This window comes from Clupea harengus, chromosome 4, assembly GCF_900700415.2.
Source record: "Clupea harengus chromosome 4, Ch_v2.0.2, whole genome shotgun sequence".
Lineage (NCBI taxonomy): Eukaryota > Metazoa > Chordata > Actinopteri > Clupeiformes > Clupeidae > Clupea > Clupea harengus.
In genome coordinates, this window is record NC_045155.1 from 21988398 (window position 1) to 22016081 (window position 27684).

At 40.5% G+C, this 27684-nt stretch overlaps 1 protein-coding gene across 2 annotated transcripts; it reads right to left on the reverse strand.

The window, feature by feature from the left end:
• Positions 1-763: 763 nt before the first annotated feature.
• rprd1b (regulation of nuclear pre-mRNA domain containing 1B) lies at positions 764-26661 on the reverse strand. Of its 2 annotated transcripts, none has more exons than XM_031566783.2 (7): positions 25955-26661; positions 17177-17306; positions 16133-16272; positions 14036-14154; positions 3002-3128; positions 2771-2929; positions 764-1796 (listed from the first exon to the last, which is right to left on the reverse strand). In XM_031566783.2, the coding sequence occupies exons 1-7, from the start codon at positions 26103-26105 to the stop codon at positions 1723-1725; spliced, it is 900 nt and encodes a 299-aa protein (XP_031422643.1). In that variant the 5' UTR covers positions 26106-26661; the 3' UTR covers positions 764-1722. The 2 variants fall into 2 exon arrangements, with proteins under 2 accessions (XP_031422643.1, XP_012676317.1); XM_012820863.3 differs by having other exon boundaries at positions 2754-2929; positions 25955-26659.
• Positions 26662-27684: the final 1023 nt, after the last annotated feature.

A 27684-nucleotide genomic window follows, 5' to 3' on the forward strand; every position in this document is an offset into this window, starting at 1 on the left:
CGTGTGTTGTTATGTGCAGATTAAATGAACTGTATTACCCAGAATGCACTAGGCTTTCTGCTTTGACATGATTTTGATCAGTCTGAAGTTGCTTTTGCGTTGCCTGTGGATTATGCACAGGTGTTTTTAGTTGCATGCTCTTAAAATGAGCTGGCGGGGTGTTTATGTATGCAAATTCAGGTATACAAGAACGCCTTCAATTTAAGAATCCACAGGCCGAAATATGCTTCTACGACAGCGTTACTGTGTGGCCACGCAGTCGCTTCGACGGACTCGTGAACCTTTTTAGTTCTCCGTCGGTTGGTGGGTGTCGCAAAGCAATAAAAAAAAAAAAAGATTTACATTTAACATTAAACAAACAAATGCTTCACTTCAATGTCTATTTGCTGTTGGTTCGCCCTTCAGAGCTTCTGGCTGAGCGAATCTTCATGCAAACCGGGTTTCCAGCCTGTAATCTCAACAAAAACTGAGTTTACAGCAATTGGGGGCACAGCCAGGCTAGTGAAAGGGTTGCCTATCAAAATAAGTTATGTACAAAGAGTAGGTATAATAAGCTATAGTTTCAGCCTACACCTTTCGGATACATTTTTAGTTCTTTCCTTCTAATTGAATGCCTAATTGTTATTTAATTTGAATATTTATGTGCAACTTGAAACATTGTTAATAATTATCTAAATAAAAAGTACTTCTTATTTACTTACATGCTTTAATTTCTGAGTGATGTTTTTAAGTATTTTTTTTAAAAAGACACCATAATGTAAACTTTTACCAAAATACCCTCTTTATTCAAATTCAACTATAAGGTTACTGATAGAGCAATAGACATAATCCCATAGATATTGCAGCGTAGAAATTAAGCCTCATATACACTGAAAATGTGATGCTTTGAGAGATAAATGAACATTGTCTACCTCCACTGCCACAATGAAAAAGGTCAGAATACACCACCTGACAGTGATTTTCAGGAAGACTACCCAAATCAAGCATGGGCAATGCTACGAATATTTTTGCCATATAATAATAATAATATAAAAAGAATTCAGAGGTTGAATTATACTTCCAAATACTGTAACAACCATGAAATGATGAATGATGTTGTAAAATGACATATGGCTTTTATAGTCCAGCTTGAACATTCAACCATGAACAAAGTAAAGATATTTGATCTTTAGTCTGATGTTGCATTAGCAGTAGCATGACAGACAAAAGTGTTGCCATTTTTATCCCGAAGCATAGCTACAACCAAAACATCATGTGCTAGTCTAAGATGATCTACTGTATTCATTTATGTCTATTCTTAGTATAAGTAATTACAGAACAGTGATATCAGCAACAACAGTAATAACACTATGTATTACTGTGTTTAGTGATTGTTTCCTTAAAAGTACTATAAAATTTGCTGTATGGTTATAACTCCGTAATGAGTGTATTCCACTTTTCCACACAAAACTAGAGCGCTTTGTTGTTGTCAGTGTGGCTGCAGGCCACTTCCTTCCAAACTTTAAAGATGCTAAACTTGTTTCTGCTGAGAGGATTGTGTTCAGTTGTGTTCTGAAACCAACACTTTCAGATATGTCTGCCAAAGGTTTTCAGAGGGTCAGTGAAACTGGTCAACTCCTTTGTGTAGCCATCCAAGACACCAAGGATCAGTCTGTAGAGAAGAGGTCCCCCGCTGAAGGCAGAGGAGCCAGGCCTCCAGTGACGTTCGGCAGTAGAGACAGATCAGGCAAGCTCTGGATGTGCGACTTCAACTCCTTCCGAACTTGAGTTACCCGTGCCAGTTTCTGCTTGTACTCCTGCAAAAAGACCAGAGCATTACCACAGGATGAAATCCATTAAAGGGTAAAAGTATCACTGACACCTATTCAACAAACCACGGCGTCACTTAACCAATAAATCCAGTCCAGAAGTTAGTCAATGTTAGTTCTAGTTCAGTTCAGGTTTAGTTCTAGTTTAGAACCATTAAAAGAGTAATAGATCCTGAAGTTCCCTTGACGCAGTAATATACTGGCTGAGAGTGAGTTTGCAAATAGCTTCCTATTCTTATGTATTTTTATGCCAGGTCACTATTTCCGTTCAAGGGCAATAACGCCTCAAAATATTTCAAGGGAAATATTTACTTAAAGAGGGAAATAGCCACTCATTGTAATCCACCTAAAAATCTGTCTGTAAACCGTGAAGATTTGGTACATAGCCTTAGTATGAAAGCATGAATGAGTATACTACATTTTATGACGATTGGCCATTCACTGAAAAGTAAAGGTTACTACCTAAATTTGACTGGCTGTTGGTGTCTTTTTGTGAGCCGATTTGCGCTTGCCAGGTAAAGTTTCAACTTTGTATTGAAATTTCCTGTTTTATTTGTTTTAGATTCATTGTTTTAGGTCTAATGTTTAACTATAATCAAATGTGCATCCAATCAAATAAATTCACAGAGAACATAGGCTCCTTTTACGCCCGTTCTCTTTCTACCTAGGTGATAAGCCACTGATATAAGATGTGAAAGTATGAAAAATATGCAAACAACAGTTCTATTATGCTTGTGTTTCAATCTAAAACTTGTAGCGAGTCCTAGAACCACTTGTGTTCTGATGCATGTAGATTGGTGTAGATCTATGATCTATTCATGCAGATCTAAACCACTTGTGTTCTGATGCATGTAGATTGGTGTAGATCTCAGATCTATCCATGCAGATCTAAGATCTAATCCAGGCGACTATGGTATGATTCCCAAACGTATGTGGGATACATGCCTCTAGTTTCTGCTCACGCTCAGTGAGGGCCTCCTTCTGGCTGTGGATGTACTCCGTGAGCATGCGCGCCAGCTGCCGTCGGTCCTCCAGCTCTGCTGCTAGCCGCCCATTGTACTCTGCCAGCAGAAGACACGCCTCATCTACCGTCTTGGATAACTTGTCTGCAGCCTCCTTATCTGAAAGAGTAAGTGTGTCAGCAAGAACACAACACATCATGTAAAAGGGCTATTCTCCACCCGATGACTCACCTGTGATCTTCTCCAGTAGCGACACATCCTGGACCTCCTGCGGTAGAGAAGCGATCTTCTGCCTCACAGCAGCATCTCCAGAAGCAGCGTTCTCCAAATCTTGGAGAGCTTTCACAAGCTCCTCTGTCTATTGAGGAGCAGAAGGATGGGAAGGGGGAGAGGAATGGGAGAAGGGAAGACACTTTTTTTAGCAGGCTTCCATTACGGTTTATTAACTAGCATAGTTTGATTGAGCTGAGCTTTCAATTGACTTTTTCACTCAAACGGACCTTTGCTTCAACAGGCATGAAAACGGGTCAGGGGTGAAAAAGGTGAGAAGGATATTACCCCTCTAGGGGGGTCCGGGGGCATGCTCCCCCGTAAGAAAAATGTTAATATTCCATATTTTAAAGCAGGGGTTTTCAACCAGGGGTCCGTGGCCCCCTGGTGGTCCGCGACGGCATTGCACGGGGTCCGCGACATGAGCCTATGTTGATCAGTTCACCATTACATTTTTTTATTTTTATAAATTCGCTTTGATATTTCAACACATTTCAAGATTACTCTTGAATATCGTGAAAAATATCGAAGAAATTACACTAACAAGTGCTACAGGCAGAATATGTGTGCGGGGGGAGGGGGCGTGGTGACGGCGGTTAGTGATCTACCCTGATAACTGCACATATTTAAGTGTTATATAGGCAGAATATCTGTGCAGAAAAGGGGGCGTGGCGGCGGCTAGCGATGTACCCTGATAATTTCACATATTTAAGCGTTATAGGCAGAATATCTGTGCGGGGGGAGGGGGCGTGGCGGTTGCAGTTACAAACATGCACTCGCGTGCAGGCACATCAGTGGGCCGCAAATTACTTTATAGTCAGAATGGTGGTCCCTGGGACAAAACCAGTTGAAAACCCCTGTTTTAAAGCATCAATCTGATGCATTTTGAGATGCTTTTTTTGCCAACCTGGGGAGAGCTGGAGAAACTTAACTTCAGCCATGAGTCAAAAATTATTATGGCCTCCTTACTAAGTATCATGCAAGCCATTTCATGCCAGCCTGTCATTGGGTCTAACATTTACAGTAGTGTTTCTCAAACTTTTTCAGACCAAGGACCACTTAGCCAATAAAAAAAGAAACTCTATCTAACTAAATAGTATATCCCCGGAACAACAGGCCTCCTACCCAGACCTGGCACCAGACAATTGTTAGCGGCATGATTTTCGCGGGTGGGCACTCCTTTTTTATCGGTAGGCTAGTTATAGGTATGACAATGCTCTAGGCAAAGCATCTGGAACCCTGCTCCATGCGTGACTTGGTTAAGTTACAAACTATAGTTCGCTCACAGCCTCATACTCCCATCACACTAGGGCTGAACGATTTGGGAAAATAATCTAATTGCGATTTTTTCTCCAAATATTGCGATTGCGATTTAATATGCGATTTTTTTTATTTTATCCCAAAAAATTTCCCAACAAATCGTAATGAATGATTTAAATATGACCAACACAATATTAGATACATTTAGTGTAAAATATTATTTCCCACATTTTACATTTGTATTTAACTGCTCATTACAGAATCAAGAACAACAAATCGGTGGCTTTGCCACTGTGCATTTAAGTAATTTAAACAAAGTCATTGTAAGAATAAACACAAGGCATGCACTTTTTAAACACTGTGTGCAAAATGTACCATCTTAAAAAAATAAAAAAATAAATATATATATTTTTTTTTAGACCACGTTTTTTAATCGCGACCGTTGCGGTTAGAAAATCGCGTTATATCATATCGCGATTAAATCGCAAATGCAATTAATCGTTCAGCCCTACATCACACACTCAGACACGCCAATGTATCACTAAACACCAATAAACACAACGATGTACATACCGACCACGCGACCGCAGTAATTCACTACAAATCGTAGGCTAGCCGACTGGCATTAATATAGCCATTCTAGTAGTCAACTTTACATAATTATGAGTTGTCATAATCCAACAGTACACAACACAGAATAAAGTTATCATCTTGCTGTCAACGCAGCAGGAGAAAAAAAATGCTGTTTGAATGCAGCTCCGCGGCGGGAGTGACTCTTCTCCTTGTCTGTGTCAGAGGCATTCTCATTTAATTTTCTTTTCATTGTCCCTGTATTAAACCACCGATCCATGACCTTCTTAATAGATTAGGCTACTCTTTAATATATTAGGCTTCTTCTACTGACTGTGTTCTCTTCGTTCTGAGTTGTATGTTAGAAATGTCGCAATAATTTACTTGTGGCCGTCGTGGACCACTACGGGGCACGCGCACCTGTTTGCAATTCACTGAATCTCGCGCTCCCTTCTGGCACGCGCACCTGTTCGCAGTTAACTGAACCCCAAACAAATTCTCATCGAATCTACACGATTCACGTAGGTCACCTATTTTGGTTTCAAAATGGCAAATTTCGCCGAAAGGTGAGGGATTTTCATGTCTGCTTCAAGGAAATAGTATTCTCTTTGTTAATTGGGTCTGGCCACACTCCATTGGGGATATTTTAATGGTGGCATCCAAACGGGTGTAGACCTCGGGGTCATTTTGAAGCAACTGGACCAGCCTGTAACCAATTGGAGTAGAGTTTTGAGACTTGAGTGTGACTACACTGCATTATGGGAAAAGCAAACAGATACTTTGGCATTGATTCACAGCGAATATTCAGAAGAAATATTCCACTCACTGAAAATGAGCTTTACACAGAGGTCATATTACACCCATGGATCCAGCATTATATAGCCACAGAATTGCAACCAACATGGGAAGGTTTCACCACAGCTAGCCAGCAAAAACCAAGCAAGATTAAGATTTCTGGCTACAATTAGTTTACCCCAGTGAAAAGGGCTTTTAACTGTGTATTGTGGCGTCAGCTGAATCTCCCCCTCAGAAATAAAGTTCACTTAAAAAATAAAATAATCTAAAACATTGGGGGGAAAGTTGAATCTATCATCGTATCAATCAAGAGATTTATGTCAGCCTGTTAAACTAGCCATCAACAATCTTTAATAGATACATATGTATTAAATTAGCAGACAATATACAATTTAATTGGTGATTAATCAGGTAATCTGGTAATTTGCTACCCCAAACTTCTACAGTATGATTGGTTATCCCCTGGCCAGAGGTGGGCCCTTCAACAAGACATATCAGCAGAGCAGCCGGCAGTGCTAGTGAGAGCTGAGTCATATATTGAGTGCTCTGTCATATAGTGAGAGCTGAGACATATAGTGAGTGCTGAGTCATATAGTGAGAGCTGAGTCATATAGTGTGAGTGCTGAGTCATTTATTGAGTGCTCTGTCATATAGTGAGTGCTGAGTCATAGCATGAGAGCTGAGTCATATAGTATGAGAGCTGAGTCATATAGTGTGAGTGCTGAGTCATAGTGTGAGTGCTGAGTCATATAGTGAGTGCTGAGTCATATAGTGAGTGCTGAGTCATATAGTGTGAGTGCTCTGTCATATAGTGAGTGCTGAGTCATATAGTGAGAGCTGAGTCATAGTGTGAGTGCTGAGTCATAGTGTGAGTGCTGAGTCATAGTGTGAGTGCTGAGTCATATATTGAGTGCTCTGTCATATAGTGAGTGCTGAGTCATTTAGTGTGAGTGCTCTGTCATATAGTGAGTGCTGAGTCATATAGTGAGAGCTGAGTCATATAGTGTGAGTGCTGAGTCATAGTGTGAGTGCTCTGTCATATAGTGAGTGCTGAGTCATAGTATGAGAGCTGAGTCATATAGTGAGAGCTGAGTCATATAGTGAGAGCTGAGTCATAGGCTATATCTTAAATCGAGTACTTTACGAAGTACACTGCAATACAGTGCATAGTGCACACTATGCACTTACATCTGTAGTGCGTTCAGTCGCTGATTAGTGTTGTCTCAAATGGAATACTGACGGACGCAAATGTGCCAGCCTTTTACCCATAAATCTGTGCGCCAGCTCCCTTTGGCCAACAGGACATTTAAAACAAAGATGGCTGACCAAACTCCGTGTTTTGTATGTAAATGTAAATTTTTTGCCGTTTTCTCGCTTAGATTTTTCAAAAGTTACCGAGAAATAGACACTGTACTTTCATATAACACAGTTATTGTAACCAGCAATAATGGTTTAAGTGATTTGCGAGCTGCCGAAAGGGCTCCTCCTCTTCCGCTACGTAACCAAGATGGCGCCTGTTTAGGGCGAGAAGTGTCCATCGTTTCACACTGCATTTTTTGACCGTTTACAGTGCGTATATAGTTGGAGATTGAATGTCTGAAGGGGTACGGGACTGTAAAACATTTGTGAAACACTGCTTTATGGTATGCAAGGTCCACCAACTTGGACTTCCGCCAAATAACTTCGGTGTTTCGGTGCAGTGTCAAAAAAACAAACACATTTGTATAATATATCTTAAATAAACGAGAAGCCCATCGTAATTCGCAAGTATATCCTTTCAAATTGTAGATTACATGGCGAAATCTTTTGCTAAAATGTTTTATCCGGACAGGCTTTTTGACAAGACGACACTGAAAGAATATTTTTCCAATTATGGTCATCATTGATTATCTTTCATATTCCCTCATTTCCCCCCAATTATTTGATATTGTTTGTTGTTGTTTGAACTTCATTTATGTGGTGAAAGTTCCAATCTCATGTTGTCTGCAGATTGACGATTACTTTACGCTTTGTTCGCCTGCTATAGCCAAACTGTAGTAGCTCACCTAGGATTTACCCGTCCTTAGCCTTCTCTTCTGTGTGTGCCTTTAATTTAACACAAGCTATCTTTATTTCATTTTTTTGAAGTGGCTTTGTTTGATGCCACGTGGACATGAGGATAACTGAGACAGTTCCTAAATTCAAGGCATTTGATTGTTTGATTGCTGCTGTCTCTTTATGTATTTATTTATTGTATATTTATGTGCCATATTATGCCATGTTAGGAGGGGCTGTTTTTCTTTGTAGTATGTAATCATGGGTAATCTCAGTCATCTGATCCGTATTGTTTCCCTTCTTACAGCACATAGACATACCCACTAAATTCACACCCGTGACCCATGTGTCAGGTTCAATAGAGAGCCACAGGTGTTGAACCCGGAACCTGCACTGTGTTCTTACTCAATCCCAGTGACCTCATCTAACTGAGGGTCTGTTCGAAATGCTTTAAAATGATGTCTCTCACTGGACAGCAGGGCATCGAGGACAGTTAGAAACCGTTATTCTGTCTTTTCCTGTTTAATAAGAATATAATATAACTTATAATTTCCCCAGTAACAGTCGTTTTTGAAGGAAGCACCGATGTAGCCTCGATGCTGCCCATTACCCACAAATATGTGCGGCAGCTCCCTCCGGCAACTGCAAATTGTAAACAAAGATGGCGGACCAAACTCCGCTGACGGCAGTGTTTTGTATATAAATGTAAATTTTTCGGCGTTTTCTCCCTTAGAATTTCAAAAGTTACAGAGAAATAGACACTGTACTATCTGATAACACCGTTATTGAAACCAGCAATAATGGTTGATGTGATTTGCCAGGCGTCTGTCAGCCAACTTTTTAACATTAGCACGTTAGCCTACGTTAGATAGCCTAACGTTCTTGCAGTGTACCAACGTCACGCGCTACTGTAAATGCTATCTTAAAAGGCTGTTCGAAACAAATAGTTTTTGAAGATGCCGTCTTTTAATACACTTGTCTATAATGGCATCGGGCATCGAGCTATCTAATGTTTCGAACAGAGCCTGAGACTACCTGCTCACCACACACTCCCTCCATTCAAAAGCACAGAACCCAAACAGTTTCTTCAAATGTCCTTTGAGCTGGAGACTGAGTGAGAGTGAGTGAGACAGAGTGAGAGTGTGCCCAAGGCAGGCAGTGATACGGAGCCACCCACTGGTCCACATCGAACAAATGACCTGAATGATGACACTCCTCCCGCCAAGGACAGGAGTAAATCGGAGCCATCATCCAGGCCCGAGCCGTGCCCCCAGAATGCTACGGATATCCTCCTACCCATGAAATAAACTCAGAAGTGTTCCCTCCTGTGGAAGCCACAAAAGAAATCCAAGGATTTGAGGGTGGCAGAAGAGACCCAGGAAAGAGGTGAGGATGAAGAGGGAGATGGTGAGGTCACCCATGATTATGCCCAGACTGATCCAGCTCTGCCAGCACCCCATCAGATGGAAAAGGTGGAATCACACCTCTGAGCATGATGAACACAAGCAGCTCAGAAAGAGCTCCTAGCATACTTACACATATGGCAGCAGTAATTCCCAACATTCACGTGACAGCCACCAGGTGGATCTTAGGCAACTGTGGTAGAGGAGAGGAGGAGAGGAGGAGACTCAGAGCCCTGGAGAACATTGAAAGACAGACACAGGAGGAGCTACAAATGGACGAATGGGCTAGAGAACTGGATGGCCAGGCACAAACGAAAAGTTAAATTGATCTAATTGAGCTCTGAGGGGACTAGAGATTACATGCCTTCACAATCAGCTATGCCCAATGTTGGCCATTAACAACAAATGTCTGCGCCTCTGTCCTTGAGTTTAAGCCCAGCAGTACCAGCTGACATGTTCCCAAGGCAGCAAACAGCAGCCCCTATGGTCCACCTTTAAATGTCATTCCTGCCTCTGTGAGTCAGCCATAGCTGCCCCTGTGATATAGCTCTCAACCTTTATTCCTGCCTCTGTGAGTCAGCCAGTGCTTCCCCAGCACCAGGCAGACATGGCCCTCACCACTGTCCTTTCACCACATAGTAGAGGAGCTATTAGTAGCAACAGCCTTTGGCATCTCAAAGCCAGAATTGCCTTTGACAGCAGAATGGAGAATGATTTTGTTTTGCTCAATACGACATTGGAGAATCTGCTGGTTTCCCACGCTCACTTTTCTGAACAGTATTAGTTCCAGGTCTTGATGGACCACATGAGGCTGCCAAGTGCATACAAGTCTTATATGCGCGCCTCAACACCTTACACTTACACTCTTGCTGCCCTTAAGGCAAAATACAGCCAGCCATGGCAGTTGGTTCTAAGTGAAATAGCCAGCATCCTTCATTCATCACCAATCAGACCTGGTGATAACAATGTGTTTCAGAGCTTTGCCCTTTCTGTGCATTCACTCGTTGGCGTGCTGCTATCTGTAGAGGGAGCTGGAGGAAGGGAGTTGCAATGCGGTTCTCATCTATTGAACAAGATGCCCCTTAAATATCGCAGTAGTTTCCCTGAACACTGTCTGGTCCGTGTCACTCTCAAGGAAGGTTCTAGCCTTTCTGTCCGTATTGTAACATCAGGGGAAACCTTTTAGGGTATAGTAGTATAGTAGCCAGGCATGGGCAATTCCTTTTTGGTGGTGCCCCAGGAGTCTGTTCACTTTGGGCAAACATGACCTCCATCAGTTCACCTACCACCCAGATCTACAGAGGACACAATCTCCAAGGCGCTCCACCTGACCCACCTGCACAACCATAACACATCTGTAAGGATGCTGTTCATGGACTTCAGTTCAGCATTCAACACAATCATCCTTTCCAAGCTAATCACCAAGTCTTACCTGCTTGGTATCAGCACATCCCTCTGTAATTGGACTGTGGATGCCTGAATGGACTACAGGGGCACTGCACTGAGCACTATCTACCCACTATCTACCCAAAGGTTAGATGTTCAGGGGCCTCTGAAGTCAAGGAATGGAATTGCATCAATCTTGATTTAAAAGGAATTTTGGAAGGTTTGAAGGGTACAGCAGGGCATAAATTGAATCGCATGGGTGATCTTTAACTATGGGATGGAAAGATGTGGAGTTTGACAGAAAGCTAGGAAGGAGAAGCAATGTCAAGCCAAGTCAAGACATATCAAATTGTATTTATTGAAATAAAAAAGGCTTATTCGAGAAAGTTGCCAGCTGAAGAAGCAACAGAAACGAGCAGATGATGAACAGAGAGAAGGTATTAGTGTACTGCAGGCAGAAGTAAAGAGTAGGCTGGCTACTTTAAGGAGGGCAGCGCTCCTCAGTTGAAGGAGGAGGAAGAAAGAACAAATTATGATTGCATTTGACAAGGACCCATTTAAGTCTGTGTCTTTATTCACCCAAGAGAAATTGGGAAGTTTGAGAATCGAAAGAAAGAGCCTAGAGGAGCATCTTCAACATCTACATGTGGACAATCAGACCCATTCCTCCTCCTTGGAGATTTAGGTTCACCAATGGAATGTGGAATATAGTCCGCCCAGGTGGAGTGAGGTGCAAGAGGTTGGCGTTGTGCAAGGGCTGCTTTGCCTCCAGGCCCTACTGGGTTACCTTATCGTGTCTATAAAGGAGTGCCTAATAATCTGTGAAATATCTATGGAAGCTCATGGTGATTGTATGAAAAAAAAGGAGAAGGAGAAAAGGAGAAGAACGCTGTGACCATAGGCCAATTCCAACCCATCAGTCAACTTGATGTGGAAGGAAAGATCTTCTTTAGTGTGACAGGAAGGAGGTTGGTCTCCTATCTAAAGGCAAATCGTTTGATAGATATATCCGTGCAGAAAGCAGGAATCCCAGGTTTTTCTGGATGTGTGGAACATGGCATAGCATGATTTGGCATCCTATTCTGCTAGCAAAGACAGAATAGAGAGATACATCCAAGTAGTATTTTTGGATCTCGCAAGGATCAGTGCCTCACACAGTGTGTTGTGAAAGGCATTCCATTATTTTCAGGTCCCTGAGAAGATTTCAGCATTGAATTAGGGCAGATTTAGGATATTCAGATGTGTTTTAGAGGGAAATTTAGGGTTTCTTCCAACCTGGGCCCTATTTTTAGATATTTCTGGGTCCAACCTTTTACTAAATACACGCAAAACGACTACACAATGGAATCCTATGAGGCAAGCCAGCACGTCAAAGTAAACCGCTTGTTTTCGCCAATGACAGGCTAGTAAAAGTTATTAGAAGGGTCTGACAACATAGAAAAAATGCCTACAGAGATACACCTGCGTCTGTTTACCTCAATAACTGTAAAGAAACTGTTAAAAATGAATTATATTCTGAGTGTGAGTACAGTGTTTACTTCATTGAGTTAAGAATTCCCTTTGAAGATGCCTTTGAAAGGAAAAAGCGGAAGTATGCAGAATTGGCAGCAGAAGCGAGGGAATGAGGTTGGTAGGCACAGACAAGACCAGTGGAGATAGGTGTTAGAGGCTTTGTAGCTAAATCAACCACAACACTTTTGTTGGATTTTGGTTTTCAAGAACGATTAAAGAAGTTGTCTGAAAAGGCGAGCCAGTGGTTGTGTCTGAGGCAATCGCAGACTACTTGAGGGCATAAATTAACCTGAATCACACTAAGATATGTCAAATCCTGTCGAGGTGTATCTGTTATTGTCTCTGGTAGTGGCATTTGTCCTAACCCATCATGAGTAAGGAGTGGGGGGGGGGGCTGGTATACAAGACATTGCTGTACAGCCTTCTGGAGGTGTCATGGGCCTAATTTAATCTAAAACTGATGAAGGTACCAGCTTCAAAATCCCAGTAAAATGCTTATGAAGGCATCTTTGCTGTTGTTGTTGTTGTTGCATCCTGCTGCTCAGGTTCCATTATTGGGCAGTCATGTTGTGTTTAACATGTGTCATGTGTTGTGGCTGTCACCAGCCAGTTTAGCGTTGTTGTTGTATCCTGTTTAGGATCTATAGTTGGGCAGTTGTTATATTGGTTCCCTAAGCTAGAGGTAGCTAGGATAGTTCATAGCTAAGTTAACTGGCATGAGACATTGCATGTTTTACACACCTCTTGCAGAGGTTCAAGCTCCATTAAATAGACGTCAGTACGTTACTTTTATCATTATGGGAAACTGAGTGTGAAGTATCTATCCCATGAACGGGTTTCAAATGAGAGAGAGAAGGAAGAGAGAGAGACCCATTCATGCTTTACCTGTGCATTACCAACTTCCAGACGAAAAAGAAAATGCATTCCCATGCATAGGCCACACCTGAGTATTCACCGCAGGTCCACAGAACTTTGACAAAACCAATGTATAAAACGCGGTTAATAGTTGGGAAATTACAGCTCACTTGTCATTAGACCGAATGATATTTTGCACTTCTATCTGCTATCTTGTTTTTAATAGTTGCCTTTCATTTTTTACCTGCCATCTCGGTTTACTGCCAGGGGGTATTCCAAGTATGTGGTATAGTGACAAGTGGTAACCCTAAAAGAAGAGCCCTATGCCTCTGTGTTACTACTTCTATAAGGAAGTATTTTAGGTAAATGATTTGAGTTTTCTTTTGAAGGCAATCAGAAGTTCAGGGCTGAACTAGTCTATCTGGGTTTCTGTCTCTTTGAGATGGAACAGTGGATCTGAGACCATTCAGACGAGGGTGTTCATGTCAGAACCACATTTCATCTGTCGTTATATTCAACCTGTGGTTGGAATGGAATTTGTGAAGTAAAAAATATTCTACTTAGGTAGGTATGTGCTGTAAAATCTAAATTTTAATTTAGTTATATTTCAATCTATTTTGATGACATTCTTGCAAAGGCCTAAACATTATTTGATATTTTCAGCTATATCCATTATACATAATATTCATTACTTCTGTGTGCAGACTTGTTTGTGTTGTCCGTCCTATTTGTACCAATATGCTTCATTTAACCCCCCGAGGTTGTACCCATCAGTGCGGACCCATTAGGACGGACCTGTACGTGCTGGAATGGTGTTGATAGCGTGAAAACTTCTGAGGAGAAGCAGCACCAAAAAAGAGCATACAAATGATAATAATACTACTACTACACTTAAGAACAACAGTGTGTTTGATTCTGCAATCACACAGTCAAGAAGGAAATGACACGATGATGTTTTGATGTTTTATCTAAACCCAAGTATCTGCTAACTAAAATCTATTAGCCAACATCAGCATATGACATCGGCAGTCATGCCTTAATATTTCACAAATAACCAAACCAAATACAATAAACAAAAATGGTAACATGAGACTGACCTATTTTTATGACAGCCTTATGAAGCAGGGTTTTACAAAGCATGTCTCATGATAAATTTCACAAAAATGTAATGCATTCATACCAGTTGCGGTCCACTGCCATCTGCATCCCTTGGAGAATATTGTGCTCTGTAGTCATCTTCCTCCTCCTCCTCCTCCTCCTGGATCTTTTGGAAGGCTCTTTTAGGTGCCTTTTTGTCCTCTGAAGAACACACAAACATCTCTGACACATTCTTGGTGTAAACAATTTAAAGACTGATCAAATCTGACTCATATATATATATATATATATATAAAAAATAGCACCAGGATCCTGTTTTGGTTTTGTAAGAATCCCACAAAATGATATTCAAGACTTGTAAACAAAGTCTATCCATTTTGCAGTCAAAGCTGATCATGCCTCCTGGCAGTTATTGCAGATATGCAACATCAGACAGATGTGCTGTCATAGCCAGCTACCTAATCACCAATGAAAAAATATCACAATACATGACAGTATAAAAAATATGAGTTAACCAGTCTGTTGCTCAGCTATGTTCAAGCCAGTTATTCTACACCATGCCTTGTGGTGAGTGCCAACTATTCTCCCAAAGAGGCTGTGGAGGCTCTAGTGTCGTTGCTTTGAGAACTCTGTTCTCTTAACATTCACGTTCCCTGTTGCTCTCCTGTTGTGTGTGGCATTGCTTTGAGAACTCTGTTCTCTTAACATTCACTTTCCCTGTTGCTCTCCTGTTGTGTGTGGCATTGCTTTGAGAACTCTGTTCTCTTAACATTCACGTTCCCTGTTGCTCTGCTGTTGTGTGTGGCATTGCTTTGAGAACTCTGTTCTCTTAACATTCACGTTCCCTGTTGCTCTCCTGTAGTGTGTGGCATTGCTTTGAGAACTCTGTTCTCTTAACATTCACGTTCCCTGTTGCTCTCCTGTTGTGTGTGGCATTGCTTTGAGAACTCTGTTCTCTTAACATTCACGTTCCCTGTTGCTCTCCTGTTGTGTGTGGCATTGCTTTGCATTGCATTTTAGAGGCCCTCACATAATGAAGTTGTAACAATTGGTTTGCGTTGTGCAGAGTAATCTTACGCAGGCTCTCCAGTCTTTACAATAAGGAGAGAGTTCAGTCAAGTTTCAGGGAGCTTCACATGAGGATGCATTGCATAACTGGCTTAATCCTTAGACATGCCTTAAAAAAATAAATGGAACCTGGTGCTACATATGCTTATATCCAGCAAACTTTCTCCAGAAAATGTCTAGTGGGCTTGCGTTGCAGCATCAGAGGGACATGGTTTTTCACGAGCCTGGCTCTTTGGTATTGCGGTCAGGGTGCATGTTTGGTACTCTGTAGACCTGGGTTCAAGGCCGGGTGTGGTGACTGCTCTCTCCCTTCACCACTGTTCCTTTTCAATAGCGTTTCTAAACCGCTACATTTCAGTCTAAACTACTATGGGTTATTTACATTATGTGTATAATGTTATTACATAAAGGAATAAATAAATAATTTGAAATTATTCTCATCTCCCTTAACTATATCACAATAGCAGCTTTAAAAGAAGCCGGCTAACAGCACAGGCGTAGATTGCTGTTACATATCATAGCAAGCTAATGTTAATGATGCAGTTAAATAAGTAGCCCAAGTTAAAAGCACACCGTGGGCTAGCATAACATGCTAATTGTTTCATGCAATACATTCACTTTAATGAACTGAATCTAACCCAAACCTGAGCAGAAGGAATTAAACATCTATTCCTGTGCTAAACTAAACTAAAACTAAAAATGACCATGCTGGGCAACTTCTCCCTGTTACTGTCTCTTCCTCTCTCTAGATATCATATTGTATGTCGTTGATACAGATGATACAGGTGAAGTGACCATATTACGTTCTCTTTGGACGCCTAAGGTGACCAGGGTTCATATCCTGGTTCCTTCCCTTCTCCAACACGGGTTCGTTATCCTGAGGGCTGTCCCACCCCCTACCCGTTCTCTTACCCTAACCTGGGTTCCTACTACCGAGATAAATCACTAACCCTGGATAGCCTGTGGCAAGGCAGAAACGGTTTAAGCCTTATGTTTGGTTTTAAGTCACATAAGGCAGAAAAGGTTAAAGCCTTATGTTTGGTTTTAAGTCACATAAGGCAGAAAAGGTTAAAGCCTTATGTACACTCCTGGCCCTTCTACCCATCCTTACCTGTCGACTTTATTTTGGGGCTGTTGGAGTCCTCAATGGCCAGCTTTAACTGCTGGATGAAGTCAGCGCGGTACAAGCTGCGTTCCTGCCAGATAGCTAGAAGCCTCTCCATGGGCCTTTTACAGCCTGTGTCCGCCTCCCTGGGAAGAGATGACAATAACCAGTACAATCAAGAATTTCTGAATTGTAATGTTTTCAGGATCTTCAGCCCATCTTAAGGATCTACTACCACTGGGCAGCCACATATTGAACACTTGTTGTGAACTTGATATTTCAGATTTTTTTTAGGAATCGTTCACATCGAGATGCTTTTTCTCTAGGCAACAAGGGAAAAGCTTGACCGCGGCAATAAACCTCACATTCATTTGAGCAAAGCATCTGGTGCTTAAGGTTCAAAATAGTTCGCCATCATATAGTGTTCCACATTTTAAATAATACTACTACTAATAATAATAATAATAATAGTGATAACAATAATAAAAAAAAGAATAATAAATGATCAGTGCTGCAAAATCTGTAAAAGACTAGATGGCATTACTTGCATAGAATGTGAATAATTGTCAGTTTTCTTATTTGCAATATGTACAAAGTAGAGTTACCGCTCATGGCCACATGGTGCCACTTTTAATATTAATGCACATTTTATATGGTTTGATATAATAAGGGTTGGCTTTATTTTTACATAAGGTTTTGGGCAGGTTATTATTTAAATGTTTATGCAAACAAAAAGTGCATAGTACTGCTAACTTTGTGGTTTTCAATATAAAACTTGTTGAAATTATTTCAGTTTGTGTATCAGTACTTTTTGTACATTCTTTTGCCATACCATCATAATACTGATAACCGGGATCATTTTGGTCGTATAATCATGATATTAATTCATACTGTTTCATCACTAGTGGTGGTCAAATAAATACACAAGCCTCTCCCACCAACTGACTGTAGTTTTGTTACACTTATGGAAATGAACCCCATGACTACACAATGATGACCATCTTGATTAAAGTAACAGCTTTCGATAGTAAGAGAGTATTGTACACTCACCTTGCAACATGAGAGCAGGCATCTACAAGAACACCCTCAAAATCTCGAGTGAACTCGGGACCTTTCTTCTTACTGTTCTGGATCACGTCATTAGCGAGGTAAAGAAACGTCAGCTTTCTGGAGCTTTTAGCTAAGGGAGAAGACACAGAGAAATAATTAATAGTAATGATGTGGAGCATGTGACAAGATTAGCTGTCTGAATTTTGGTTGAATAAATCCCAATGCATCTCCTTTTAAGCCCTTTAAAATCACAGAGGAAGGGCAATGCCTTTACAGAATAAGTTCAACATCTAAAATTTCTTAAACAAAAGCAGCTCATAATTCAAAGTCCAAGCAGAAAACCATTATCATTCAATATCTATTACGAATTGTTTTAATCATACACTGTTACAGGTTTCATCTGTGAAAGTCATGTTTTACTGTATTTCACCTAAACCACTTGTGACAAAAGCTATAGTTCACTTGGTCACTAAAGTGTGATGCCTATAGTGCATAGACTAACAGCAGATATGACTTCCAATCTAAAGCAGTTAATACGTCTTACGAGTACGACACACACACACACACACGTTTTAATACGTCTTACGACACACAAACACACGCAGTTAATGTCTTCCACACACACACACACACACACACACGGTGAGTCCAAGTTTGTGTTGAGCAGCACGCATCAGTTTTGAGAAGTTGGGATCAGTATCATGACGTTTTTACAATAGCCTACTAATATTACGGGGCGAAATGCAGTGCAGTCTATGAGATGTTCACAGAGATTTTATTTTATTCATAAAATAATAATTTTATAATAATATAATAAAAATACAGTAAAAAGGCAGTTGCCACAGGGGGCAACCAGGGGTGATAAAATGGTTGTCTTGTCTCAATTTGGTTGCCAAGGGCAACAGGTAATGCATTATTATTGGTTTAGAAATATTCCTTATCAGAGGTCCAAGTAGAAATTATTCTGATTATATCCATTCAGTTTATTTTTATTTTTATTTTCTAAATCTTTAGATCTAGACTAAAGACATTCCTCTTTAGTGCATCCTTTAGGTCATGAAAAATGCATGAAGAACCTGTCACCTGTCGTAACATTCTTCATACTTTTTGTTAGCCACGTGGTGTGTTTAGCAGGGGTGGGCTACAAACAGCACATGTTGTACAGAAGGCCTATTATGGACTCCCAAGTACAGCATGTGTACAGCACACGTTGCGGCTTTCGCCAGCCAGTTGTGCACTGTATCCTGCCACCCTTGTGCTGGTACACCTGGAATTTGTCCAGAACCTACGTAAACAGTCAGCCTCTCTTCCAGTTAGTCACTGTAGCCTGATGTCACCTGAACTACGCCCCCTGACTTAGTGGACAAAGACAACACGTCACGTACCTACGTGTTTCTCTCTCCTCTACACGCTCGCCTAGAGAGCACACTGTCCTCTCCTTGCTCCCTTACCTGCAGATTTCTCAGTTGCCAGGAACGCACCGCTAACCGAGAGTAAGCAAGTTTAGCGCAATACCATATGGGTGGATGGAGGGGAGGGTTGGATTTGTGAAATATATAATGTGAAATTATAATAGAAATATGTAATATTAAAATAAATTGTTTAAGTCAAAGGTCACACGTATGTCACATGCCGTAGACCATTTTTGTGCCAAAGATAACAGGCCTTTGCCTCCGGCTACCACCACCATTTTTCAGACCTGTGGGAAACACTGTATTATAGTAATCTATTTGAAATGAACATCATCACCCGTCCATGAAGATATACACTCACCACTTTATTAGGTACACCTTGCTAGTACTGGGTTGGACCCCCCTTTGCCTTAAGGACAATTCTTGTGGCATAGATTCAACAAGGCGCTTGAAACAGTCCTCAGAGATTTTGGTCCATATTGACATGATAGTAGAGCTGCAACGATTAGTCGACGAAATCGACGACGTCGATTGTGAAAAATTGTCGACGATGGTTTTTATTGTCGACGCTTCATAAAATATATAGGCAGACGCTAGCAGAGCTACCGGTGATTTTCATTCGGCATTGCAATGCACTATAGGAAGTGCGAAATAGTGCATCTTTAACTAATAATAATTGACCATCATTGAGAAATATTGAACAGAATCTGCAAATAGCCTAGCATACAAATCATGCACCGTTTTCTTTGCCCTCCGTTCTCGTACCTTCATGTGCTGCATATCAGAAATGGCCGACTGAAAAGCGAATTATTCTGAGACGGCTCATGTTACCATGGAAACAATAAACAAAGCTAGCTTTAGTAGCTGCTGCATATGAGATATGGTTAACAGAAAAGTTGTCATTTTTCTCAATGATGATATATCTATAACTTATAGTAAGCTTACATGTTGGAAAACAGAACGTCTCATGGAGGATGCTTGCTAAGACTATTTCAGTTATGTTAAGTGCAATGTAGTGAATCAGTGAATTATCAGAGTAGCCTATATTTTCGTTTGTTCTGAATAGTTAACCTCCTCCACTTAGCATTCTTCAAACAAAAGTTTGTGGAAAAAAAATATTTCATGAGTTGAATTTGAATGTCACTTGCAGCCCAGTTATTCTTGCGTTATTTTGCACTTGCAGAGGCTTAATTGCTAATTTGAGTTACTTTTAAAACTTTATTTGCACTTTCTCTTTACTTTTAAAAGCATATTTGCACTTTAATTTGTATTACTATTTAATTTATGTATTATGATGATTACATTTGTTACCCAAATACATTTGAAATTCAAATTCCAACATTGAGTCGTTATTTTAATTTGCTATGGGAAATAATCGTTAGATTAGTCGATTAATCGAAAAAATTGTAGATAGATTAATCGATTACCAAAATAATCGTTAGTTGCAGCCCTACATGATAGCATCACGCAGTTGCTGCAGATTTGTTGGCTGCACATCCATGATGTGAATCTCCCGTTCCACCACATCCCAAAGGTGCTCTATTGGATTGTGATCTGGTGATTGTGGAAGCCATTGGAGTACAGTGAACTCATTGTCCTGTTCAAGAAACTAGTTTGAGATGATCTGACATTGGGCGTTATCCTGCTGGAAGTAGCCATCAGAATATGGGTACGCTGTGGTCATAAAGGGACGGACTTGGTCAGCAACAATACTTAGATAGGCTGTGGTGTTCAAACTCAATTGTGCCAAGAAAATATCCCCCACACCACTACACCACCAGCCTGAACCGTTGATAAAAGGCAGGATGCATTCATGCTTTCATGTACGCCAAAATCTGACCCTACCATCTCAATGTTGCAGTATAAATCGAGACTCAACATTTTTCCAATCTTCTATTTTATGATACATAATTTTATGAGCCCCCTGCGAATTGTAGCCTCAGTTTCCTGTTCTTAGCTGACAGGAGGGGCACCCGGTGTGGTCTTCTGCTGCTGTAGACCATCTGCTTCAAGGTTCGACATGTTGTGCATTAGGGCTGAACGATTTGGGGAAATAATCTAATTGCGATTTTCCCCCCAAATATTGCGATTGCGATTTAATATGCGATTTTTTTGTTTTATCCTAATTTTTTTCCCAACAAATCGTAATGAATGATGACCAACACAATATTAGATACATTTAGTGTAAAATATTATTTCCCACAATTAACATTTTTATTTAACTGCTTATTACAGAATCAAGAACAACAAATCGGTGGCTTTGCCACTGTGCATTTAAGTAATTTTAACAAAGTAATTGTAAGAATAAACACAAGGCATGCACTTTTTAAACACTGGGCAAAATTTACCATCTTAAAAAAAAAAATAATAATAATAATAATAATTGTTATAATAATAATAATTTTTTTTTTTTTTAAAGATCACGTTTTTAATCGCGAACGTTGCGGTTAGAAAATCGCGTTCTATCATATCGCGATTAAATCGCAAATGCAATTAATCGTTCAGCCCTATTGTGCATTCAGAGTTGCAACGTTGTAACGGTTATTTGAGTTATTGTTGGCTTTCTATCTTCTCGAACCAGTCTGGCATTACCGCTTACTGGATATTTTCTCTTTTTCGGGCCATTCTCTGTAAACCATAGAGAAGGGAGTGTGTGAAAATCCCAGTAGATCAGCAGTTTCTGAAATACTCAGACCAGCCCGTCTGCCACCAACAACCATGCCATGTTCAAAGTCACTTAAATCACCTTTCTTCGATAAAATCGATTCTGTTCAGTATCGCGATATTTTGCGCACGCAATTATATCGATACAGTAGCGCAAAGTATTGCAATATTTAATTATATAATTATGTGTTTTACTTTCGGGTTTTCTCCATTGGTTTTCTCAGAGTTTACTCTGATAATATTACATTTGCATATTACATCCACAAGGTGGCGCTTGTTGCGGTGCTTTGTTGTTGTGCATTCAACATAAATGAAAATGGCTTCACCATCACAACCGGTTTGTTGTTGTGCATTCAACAGAAATGAAAATGCCTTCACCATCACTACCGGTTGTACACGACGCTCAGTCTTCTTTCAAATCGAAAGTGTGGGTACATTTCGGTTTTCATCAAAAAGCGAATAGTAAAGATCTTGACATGCAGTATGCCATCTGCAAAGAATGCCACATGAAAATGAAGTACTGTGGGAATACGACGAACCTGAGAGCCCATCTCACAAGGTACCATTTGGAGTTAGCGGCTCCTGAGGAGGTGAAACGACCCAAAGTTGTTGTCCTACCCCCAAATCAACGCACCTTGGACCAAACAAAAATGATGAAGTTACCTCCAAACTCTGAAAGAGCTAAGAAAATCACTGAGGCGATAGCCTACTTCATCTTCAAAGATTTACAGCCTTACAGTGTGGTGGAGAATGAAGGTTTCCAGAATCTGCTTAGCATACTGGAGGTATTTTACAGGCACTGCCATCCCCAAACTCTACAGCGAAGTCAAAGAGCAGATAAATGAAACTTTGAGTTTAGCCGAAGGAGTAGCTATAACGTAGCTATAGGAAGAGCTACGGAGTCGTACATGACCATAACCGTGCATCACATCACGAATGAATGGCAGCTTTTAGCTCATGTTCTACAAACCAGGGCGATGCATGAGAGCCATACCAGGGCCAATGTGGCTGAGGTGCTGAAAACGGCAACCGAAGAGTGGGGCATCGCAAACAGATTGCTTTGGTTACGGACAAACTCGCTAAAAGATACCTGAGCATTCTAGGGCCAATGATTTTCCGCGATAACGGAAAACGAACGGAATTCGCGGAATGAACACTTTGAAACGGAATTGCAACTTTGAAACGGAAACATCATTTTGTACATACAAATAGCCCAAATTCCACTGTATTTTGGGCTGCAAGGCTATATTTCTTTCAAATAAACACAACAACGATTGCAACGATGAACAAACATTAATTAAAGAACAAAACCACTGAGAAAATGTCACGTCTGCGCTGAACTCTGCTCCGGCCACGCCCCCCTTTTCAACGGTTGACCCACAGATCTCAGCTAAAGCCACATTCAGTCACATTCACGCGCTCGTCTTCCCAATCGCATTTAAAACAAAAAATGTTTAGTCTTCTGTTCTGTTGATGGCTGGCAAACAACAATCTAAGAAGGGCACATATTATTCACTCATTATAAGCCATCAATCTACCTCAGGGTGAACAAAATGAGCTGAAACGGGGGAAAAAACGGAATTCACCAAATGTGAAACGGAAAATGCATTTTTTTTTAAACGGAAAATCATTGGCCCTAGCATTCCAAGCACTAGTGTGTCTGCTGAAAGGGTGTTCTCCACTGCAGGAGATATAGTAACGGTCCAGAGGAGCACTTAAACATCTGAGCATGTTGACCAACTCCTTTTTCTGAACAAAAATGCCAATATTCCCAAATTAATTTAACATTTTGGTTGATGACCTTGCAAAACTGGACTGAACTCTAGCAGTACACATTTTTGTTTATTTTTCTCAATTTGATTGAAGCTCTAAGTTATTCTTATTTATAAGATTATTCTCAGGTTTATGTTACTCTATTATGTCTGCTTTATGTTACTCTATTGTATTTAAATAATTTTAAGTTATGTGCTGGGAGCTCAGCATTCATGTGAGAGGTCTCCTATTCAGAGAATAATTACTAAGGTCCTGAATGTTCAAGGACAAAGTTTTTGCACTACCCTCCTAAGTTTTTGCACTTCAGTTAATGTGTAGAAGATAATGTTGTTCACAGAATTAAATGTGACATGTGAAGTGAGTTGAGCAGTCTTATTTTTCAAATTTTTTGTAATGCCTTTGAATAATATGGGGGACATGAATCGCAATATATCGCAAAATCAAATCGCAATACTTGCTGCATCACAATATGTTAAGAATCGCAATAATATTGAATCGTAGCCCAAATATCGCAATACTATCGAATCGTCACATTTTTGCCAATTCCCACCCCTAATTCTGATGCTAAGTTTGAACTTCAGCAGGTCGACCATGTCTACATGCCTAAATGCATCGAGTTGCTGCCACGTGATTGGCTGATTAGATACATGTATTTTGTTCATGAGCAGTTGAACAGATGTACTAAAGTGGCCGGTGAGTGTACAAGTACAGTAGGTTTGTATTCCTTAGTCTTTTCTAGGAATCTAGGAATCTGGCAATAGACTTTGAAGCTCTTGACGAGAGAAATAGGTGAGGCTACCAAGTTAAATCACACTCAAGTTTTATTTATTATTTTAAAATTGCCATGCACCATATCAGCCAACATAACTAAACATAACTCATCAAAACTAAACACATAAAATTCACAACATAAATTAAATCAGGCTACAGAATTGACTTAAATCATCGAACAACGATACACAGCAGCACAGCCCAAGATAATGGTCTGCCCTACCCTTACACGACCACACAATACAGTTCTTATTTGCCACAGAGTGCAGGTATAGCCAAAAATACATGTGCCTACCTAAAGTGCAATGTGGCCAGGAGTCAACACAAGGGGCTCAAGCCAGAGACACACCAAACTGACAAGAACTAGTGATGACAAAGGCCAACTGTGGGAATGTTTGCATTCACGTCGCTTGTGTCTAGGCCAAAAAGTTGCACTTGAACACACCACAAAGACTACAGCCAAAAGTCAACTAGCACCAACAGTGCAGGACACACCACAAGAACTAGAGCTACAGACACTCACTGACGGCTGACCTGGTGCATCACAGGCTTTACAGTGCAAGTCCGAGATGGCTGGTGTATCAGGGACCTAAAGCTAGCTAGCAGAGCTAGTGGCTGACAACTTGAAAGCTAACTTTAGCATCTTTGTACTGTTGCCTGCAAAATGTAGAGGGCTTCTCTCCTGTTGTAGGGTTTTCTCTAAAACTACAGCATCATGTAATATTAATTAGATATCACTGTAACTTCTGTCTTGAATTTGCAGTCGTTCAATTAAGAAACGATGTAGTTGGATAGTACACGCCATGACTACCACGCCAATAGGTTTAGTGTGGACTAATATTAATATTGTAGGTCTACCATTGTGTTACCTTGGGCCCAGCATGACGTTAACAGCAATAGACTATTCCAGCAACCGATTTATGAGTGCCGACTTTACTGCGGTGGCAAGACTTAGGGAAGAAATGTCACAGTTTTAACACTTCTTAACAGGTCTCTTTTCTAACTCGGTTTACACAATGACAATATACTTAAAAGCTGTGAGTCCGGTACAAATTAAGTCATACATCACTACTTTCAGAAAGTCAAGTAGGAATTACACAATAACTAATGGTTTCTTGAGAATTTAACAAAACAATGAAGATGTCCCGTGTTACATAGGTATGAAAAAGTGTGTTTCAGTTTTAACAGGGAGCGTCATGAACACTGCTGGCTCAAATGAAGACCATCCGATGGATGTTTAATGAACAACAAAGTCAGTATGATTGTTAAAGCACATTTTTTTGGCGAGAAACGATAGTGATCATGTTAGCCCACAATAGCTGCTGATTTATGCTTATTTTGGTCATACTTGAAAAAACAGTAAGAATAATTTAGACATTGATTGTTTTCTTACATGCCTGCTGCATTTGTTTCTACAGGGATGTTTGAGATGTCTGTTCTGCCAATACATGTGGAAAGACTGGTGGCCCAACTTTAACTTTGCTCACAGGGCGAAAACCAGCTAAACAGTTAAAGTTCTAGTACTATTTGTAGGGGAGCACATATAGGTTTTTGGGACACTCACAATATCATACACTTGTAAATATGTCGTAACCTACTGTATTAGCCTAGTATTTCATTTATTTATAACCAAATCGTAATAGGTTACACTGGCAGGGTATTCTGTGCTTACCCATGGTATATTTAGCTATTTATTAATAGTAGCTGTGACTACGACCACCAACCTTCATTCAGTTCTGAATACGAATCATTTTCACAAAATGGGATTTTCATTAGCATTCATCCAACAGAACATTGTGTTTTTGCCATCGATGGGGACACTAAATCTCTTCTGCTGGTTCTCCTTGCCACTTCATCGTATCACACACTATCCAGTCCGTATCTTGAATGACAAAAAAAGTGAATTTTCAAGACAATTTAACTTGCCAAGTTGCTTTTAGTGATCAAAAACTGCAATAGGCCTATCCTCGCGACTCAATAAGAGGGATGCACAACGGGTGCCAGGGTGCAAACGCTGCACGACACCAGCCCACCTGCCCACATGGACGAGCCGCGGCTGGTTTGAACAACATTGTACAGAGATGTCGGTTAGGCCTAATCAGCTACAGCCACATATAACATGACAAACCAGTTATTTGCATGATTAAAACACACTTACCTTTCTTCATTTCTCTGTGCCATACTCGGACGATAAGAGATGAATGCTTGCGATGGTGAATTATCCATAGTGACAAGGTCTGCACACTCTGTTGAGAGTTACTGAGCTCCGATAACTTCTTCTCTAACGCAGACTCGGAGAATGATGACATGTCTAGCTTGTGATAACCGGCGCTAATCACTATGAAGTTTTTAAAATTTCACAAACCTAGCTAACTGCAACTCCGCCGAATCAAAATACAGTTCTCCTTTCCAGCAATGGTCAGCTTTCAAAACTTCTTAGGATTTAACCCTAACCCTCTTGGACAACCACAAGAATGTGACGCCACGGTAATTTGAGTTAAGTAACGTCACACTGATTAATGTATATTAGTAACGATAATAGTATTAACTTATCTTGGCAGTGTAACGTGCAGTCCCCAGTAACGTTAAGTTTCGTGCCAGCTCTAGTGAGGAAGCTAACGTTAGCCTATAGCCAGGTGACGTTAGCTTTAGCTTGGTAGTGTCCGCAAGTTAAACGTTAGCTAAATGAGTGACTCTTGTAGCCTTAGTCCGCTTCGTCTAAGGGAGACGCATACTTAATTCGAGTGAATTTGCAATATTTCTTCACAGCTTTCTTAAAACCCCAAGCCAGAATATCTGCAAGCTAGCGACTCGCACCCCTGTCGTCAGTTTTACAACATGGAAACCACTGAGGGGTTGTGTCAAAGTAAGAGTCCCTTTAGCGAACTCAGATACAAAAGGGTAACCAGAGCATGGATATCGAAACGTAGATATCTCGTTTGCGCTTTGACGTGCGTTTCCGTGGTCGCCTGAGAGTATTATAGTTGACCGGAAGTTTGTAGTTTTTAGTGCTAGCATTTTAACACTTCCGGGTTCCAAAGGAAAAATCTCTATGGAAAAATGAATGGGTTTTTCGCAATATTGGCGAAATTAAGGTGTGAGCGAAACAACGCCAGTAGAAAACCTAGGCAAACGGTTTATTAAGTTAAAATGTAGTTATCCGCGGGTCTTTTGCAACGAACTGTTGTCTTGTCTCGTAAAAATAAAGGTGTTGCTACCAATATGCTAAAGCAGAAAAACAATGCTCTGTGTGGGTAATCAACTTGCTAGAGTATGTCATAGAACGTGTTGCGTTCTGACATATCGACTCCTCATTTGTTCAGAGGTGTAAAGCGCTGCTCGCGGAGTGCGTAGTGAGGGCGTAGCTGCTGTAGTGAGGCAAAATTGATACAAAAATATAAAATATTTTTTTAAAAAGAGGACCCTTTCACCATTGCAACAGCACAGCAACAATGGTAGCATACGTGTGTTAGTGTGCTTATGTGACATTTAACTTCTTGACAAATTACGTACAGATTTATTATGTATCAGGTTATGTGCTGGCTAACGTTTCAGACTAGTTTTCCATAATTTCATTGATGTACAAATGCTACCATTGTTCAGCTTTAATGTTCGTATAGCTTTCCAGTTAGCTTAGCTAAATTATTCGTTGAGCTCATTCGTTGAACTGCAATTTAATGGAGCATCAAATGTCTCCATTGAAAATATTGTAAGCCAGCTCACTGGCAAATTAGCTAATAAATCTAATACGAGAACATTATTATTATATATAAGTAAATGCTTGTTTTTACAGTTGTTCTCAGTCACTTTGGTACATTTCTCAGATCAGAAGCAAAATTCTCGAAACTGTTTGTTCAACCTCCACATCATCTAGTCACTTTTGCAGAT

What these genes read in the sequence shown, in the direction of transcription:
- rprd1b (XM_012820863.3), bottom strand. Translation starts at nt 26,105, where the DNA reads ATGTCATCATTCTCCGAGTCTGCGTTAGAGAAGAAGTTATCGGAGCTC. An exon ending in CCCCAAAATAAAGTCGACAG is followed by an intron (nt 14,155 to 16,132) that starts GTAAGGATGGGT and finishes TGTGTTCTTCAG; the next exon opens with AGGACAAAAAGGCACCTAAA. An exon ending in ATGGCAGTGGACCGCAACTG is followed by an intron (nt 3,129 to 14,035) that starts GTATGAATGCAT and finishes GCTCCTCAATAG; the next exon opens with ACAGAGGAGCTTGTGAAAGC.